Source organism: Ochotona curzoniae, unplaced genomic scaffold (assembly GCF_017591425.1).
Source record: "Ochotona curzoniae isolate NIBS_2020 unplaced genomic scaffold, NIBS_Ocur_1.0 contig_2723, whole genome shotgun sequence".
Lineage (NCBI taxonomy): Eukaryota > Metazoa > Chordata > Mammalia > Lagomorpha > Ochotonidae > Ochotona > Ochotona curzoniae.
This window is the reverse complement of record NW_024465573.1, coordinates 1,277,662-1,283,014: the sequence shown is the minus strand read 5'-3', so window position 1 is coordinate 1,283,014 and position 5,353 is coordinate 1,277,662. Positions and strand designations below refer to the sequence as shown.

The window sequence follows — 5,353 nt, the reverse complement described above, 5'->3', positions numbered from 1 at the left end:
TATGGGAGGGGTGGGGGGAATCCCCAGCGCCTATAAAACTGTACTACATAATACAATGTAAGCAACAATAAAAAAAAAAAGAATAATTACTTTTGCTGTAAGAATGAATTGAGATGACATATTTCAAAATGTTACTTTAAATGGAGGTTTAAAATATGCATAAATATTTATACACAAAAATGTACATATCCATAGGAAAACTACAGAAAGATATTTACCACCAGCACTCCATGAATCAAGCAAAGTTTTTTTTTAATTTTCCTCATTTGTGTTTCTATTTTATTATGGTGCAGGTGTTTTTTCTTTAAAATTACTGGAAGTACACCTGAAAATAACAACATCTATCCTGCATCTAGGATAAATAAATTCCATCTACATTACTTAAATAAATTAAGTCTACTAAATAATACCAATGTGCTATTCAAAGATAAAATGCAACAGAAAATTATAGTTTAGCAGAGACAGACAGACTGGTGGTTAAGAGTCCTAAGATTTAGATCCGGTTCTCCCTCTGACTAGCTGGATTACTTTGTGTAGCTTATTTAAATCTTTGGATTTCAATATCTTACAGAATAAAGAAAAAAAAGAATAGTAATACATCCTCTTTCATGTGTTATGCACAAATTAGATACCAAGGCATGTTTCAGCCACACGTTGTTAGGAACTGTTGGAGTAGATGTGTAAGCCTACATGTATGAGAAAGACATTCAGAACAAGGAAAGACAAGATGCAAGTCTGATTTCACAGTGACCAATAATAAGCAGGTTCTAACAAGTCACTTATCAGTTGGTGCATCAGTTTTCTCAGTACAAAAAAGGGAATAAAAGTACCACTGCAAACACTCCTGCCTGTATCCCTAAAAACTTCATGATGTAAAAAGACTGACCTTCAAAGAAAGTGTGGGAACTCTCAGCAGTAAATTAAGGTAAGAATTACCGAAGGAAACTAATTAGTGAGAACTTGTTTTTAGCTTAATAAATCCATCCAATAAATGAGGACGACTGCATGTAGTAATGCTAATTCATGGTTCCCACACACATCTGTCATTTGAATACTTTGTCATTGCAATCTAATAGTGTCATGGTTTGATATCACGATCAAAAAATAATTATTATACACACATATGTGATGAGCACTGACTAAGGAAAATACAAATTTGCAGTACTTCAGGCTATAGCAGAGATTAACTTAATCATGGCTTCTATAGGTAAAGCCCAGGCCTGGGCATTTTGCAAGTGTACCAAGTTGTTATAATACCCAGCCAATATGAAGAGCCACTGTCTAGGACCTTGAATTCAGACTAAGAAAAAACTAAAAACTAGATTTAATGAAAATTTGTACAAAGACTTTAAAATACACATCATCCCATCTTACTTTCACAGTCACCTTTGAAACCCATCTACCCAATGTTTTCATCATTCAGAAATTGACTTGTTACTCCATAATACATCTTATAACCACCATATAATCTGATGTGTCATCACTGTGAGATAGAAAGTTATGTTTGCAACTGGCAAATATTTAGAATTGCAGGAAAATTGAATCAAAAACATATCCCCAATTACAAAATAGTAAATACACTATATTTTATGTATAGAATGCCACTTTAAAAACCGGTTTGCATCAGCACCACGGAGGAGATGGGCTGAGCACATCCCAGGGCACTCAAGTGAAGTACATGCTCAATGTGGGCTTGCACACTGAATCCCTAATGACTTCAACATGACGTTGATGCAGCTAATCAGCAACTGTACTCTCAGAATCACAGATACGCACAGTTTGAGGTGCATGAGAGCAGTAAATTTACTGATTCTTAGTACTGTCATCATCACAATCCTTGAAACTCAGGAGAAGGGTCTTCCTTTTAGGCAACAGTAGAAAGAGCCATAAAAAAGGACACCTAGCTAATACCAAGGATTCACCAAGGGTTAAGACCATTGTCCCCAGGCAGTCCAAGAACAGAATTTCAAATAACTCTTTTCCTAATCCCCACAGGCTTACCACCTAGAAGAGAATGGCTACAGGAAATCACTCTACAGTGACAGAGTTTATTCTCGGGGGATTAACAAACAGACAAGCTCTCCAGCTGCCCCTCTTCCTCCTCTTCCTAGCTATCTACTTGGTCACCGTGGTGGGCAACCTGGGCATGATCACCCTCATTCGTCTCAACTCGCAGCTTCACACCCCCATGTACTACTTCCTCAGCAATCTGTCCCTTGTGGATCTCTGCTACTCCTCTGTCATTACGCCCAAGATGCTGGTGAACTTTGTGTCACAGAAGAACATCATCTCCTATGCTGGGTGCATGTCTCAGCTCTACTTCTTCCTTGTTTTTGTCATTGCTGAGTGTTACATGCTCACAGTGATGGCCTATGACCGCTATGTCGCCATCTGCCGGCCCTTGCTTTACACCATCATCATGTCTCGTCCTGTGTGTTCCATGCTGGTGGCTGTAGTCTACATCATGGGGTTCATTGGTTCAACCATAGAGACTGGGCTCATGATAAGCCTGTCTTATTGTGAAGTTCTCATCAGTCACTACTTCTGTGATATCCTCCCTCTCATGAAGCTTTCCTGCTCTAGTACCTATGACGTTGAGATGACAGTCTTCTTTCTGGCTGGATTCAATATCGTAGTCACCAGCGTCACAGTCCTTGTTTCCTATGCCTTCATCCTGTCCAGCATCCTCCACATCAGCACCACACAGGGCAGGTCCAAAGCCTTCAACACCTGCAGCTCCCACCTGGCAGCTGTGGGGCTATTCTACGGGTCAACTGCTTTCATGTACTTAAAACCGTCCACAGCCAGCTCCCTGGCCCAGGAGAATGTGGCCTCTGTGTTCTACACCACAGTGATCCCCATGCTGAACCCCCTGATCTACAGCCTCAGGAATAAGGAGGTGAAGGCTGCCCTGCAGAGAGCACTGAAGAGGAAACCGTACTGATGTGCATGGCATTGTTGCTTCGCCTCACTTTGCAAATACACTCCAGGGAAGTCCTAGGAATGTTGACCATGGGTGGGAACCAGGCACTTCTCACGTGGGTGGGTGAGAGGTTTCTCCCCTTGAGTCTGTCTCCTTACCTTCCTCTCCCTCTGTCATTGCTGTTTGAAACTGGCTGATTTCAAGTTTGTGTTTTTCTTTCATTTGGAAACCATTTTCTCTAACCAGAGTCCTTCAGTTGTGGTTTACTATCTTAACTGTAGTGTAAAATCAATGTTAAACATTCAGCATGAATTCTAAGAGTCACTCATAGTTTCAATACCTTTTTTTATATATATTTTGATGATTTTTTTTCTGTTTCATTTCTTCAGAACAGTTTTTTCTCATTAAATTCTTTTTTATTTTCTTGAGATTTTGCAGAACTTCATCCATTTTAGGATAATCAAAACAGACTTATGACTCTAACAAGCCATATATTAACAGTTGAAAAGTAGAACAGTCTTAGGTGGGTGAGCAGAGAAATCTCCAATAATTTAGCAAGTGAGGAATAACCGGACTCCGCATCCTACCTAGTGAGGTCTAGGAAAAGCCACATCAGGAAGCTGACCAGTAGGGTACAGGCTGAGCAATTATAGGCCAGTTGACTTTTTCCTGTCTGTTCAAAGCTTTCTATATTAGTCTCTCTCTATCTGAGCTAATTTTGGGTCTCCTGAGAGACTCTGATGGTCATTGCAAGAGAGGATGTGGAGTCAAAGTTGGAACTAAGTTACAACCAGAGAAAGCTCCTCGCCCTAGTCCTAAAGGAAGTTTACAATTCTTCTATCTCTGAAGACCACCCCGGCTCCTGGCTGCTGTTTCAATGTCATTAGACCCTATGAGGAGGGTTCTGGACTACTTCAATCCCATGTGGGAGATCCGATAGAAAATGGCTGACCTCAGAGTTCTTGGCTTATGAGGGCACTCAAACTTCCTGTGATCTCCTCAACAGTTGGGATATGGTCCTTGGTGCCCATACTGACAATCCTTGATGAGGTATCCACCGCTTCTGTGGCAAAAGCACCTGGGAGGCTTCCAGGTGTCTCCTGGACTAGGATACTGACCTCCTCTTATCTTCCTGCTCCACTCTGGGGTCCCCTCCTGCTCTGTGCATATGACCTCCTATTAAGACGCTGTACGGATTGCTCTTGGATCCCACTGTATGTATCTATTGTTTTTGCTAATATCTAATATAATTTTGAATCTGTTATCTGTAAGTCACCTGTTGTAATCTCAATAGATGAACATCTTCCTCACACACTCTAAGAAAGTGGAAGGTTTCTCTGCCCTCCTGATCTATTGTGGAATAAAAACTGGCTGATTTCAAGTTTGTGTTTTTTCTTTCATTTTGAAGCCATGTTCTCTAACCAGAGCCCTTCAGTAGTGGCTTACTATCTTATTTACGATTGAACATAAATTTTAAACTTTCAGCATTGGATTCTGCACTCAAACAACTGAAAGTCTGCATACCATACCATCCAGCAATAGCACACCTAGGAATATATCCAAAACACCTGTTACACGAGAAACCAACATGCACCCCTATGTTCATAGCAGCACAATCAATAACTGCAAAAACTCAGAAGCAACCAAAATGCCCATCAACAGAAGATTGGATAAGAAAGCTATGGTTCATCTACTCCATGGAATACTACTCCACTGTTAAAAAAAAAATGCATTTCTTTGTGGCCAAATGGGCCCAATTAGAAACCATTATGCTAAGGGAAATGAGCCAATCCCAAAAGGCTAGATACCACATGTTTGCCTTAATTTAAGATGAAATGATGTCAGTCGGAAAAATAGCACCTGTAAATTATAATATTATTACAACCCCAAACAACCTGTATCACATTCAATAAGATGTGGTGATGTAACCAATGAACCAACAATCAATGAGAAACAGACTACGTATGATCTATATCAAAGAACTGAAAAGCCTGAGATGCTTTTAGTATCCTGTTATTCCGTATCGGATCAGGAGATCAGAGAAACCTTCTACCTTCTTAGAGGATGTGAGGAAGATGTTAAGTATAATCCATCAAGATTGTAACAGGTAACTTACAGACAACTGACTCGATTCTGCATTAGACATTAGCAAAAACTATAAAGACACTGACAACCTCTTAACAGGAGGTCATATGCACAGAGCAGCAGGGGACCCCAGAGTGGAGCAGGAGGACAGCAGGAGGCTTGTACCCCAACCCTGGAGACTCCCAGATCCTCACCAAGGATCATCAGTATGGGCACCAAGGACCATATCTCAATTGTCAAGGAGATCACAGGGAATTGAAGTGCCTTCGTAGGCCAAGAACTCTGAAGTCAACCATTCCCTATCAGATCTCCAACACGGGATGGAAGAAGCCCAGATCCTTCCTC

General features: G+C 40.7%; 1 protein-coding gene across 1 annotated transcript; it reads left to right on the top strand.

The window, feature by feature from the left end:
• Positions 1-2,014: 2,014 nt before the first annotated feature.
• On the top strand, positions 2,015-2,944 carry LOC121154217 (olfactory receptor 8A1). Its single transcript, XM_040977168.1, has one exon. The coding sequence runs from the start codon at positions 2,015-2,017 to the stop codon at positions 2,942-2,944; it is 930 nt and encodes a 309-aa protein (XP_040833102.1).
• Positions 2,945-5,353: the final 2,409 nt, after the last annotated feature.

Coding starts and splice junctions, on each gene's coding strand:
- LOC121154217 (XM_040977168.1), top strand. CDS start 2,015: ATGGCTACAGGAAATCACTCTACAGTGACAGAGTTTATTCTCGGGGGA.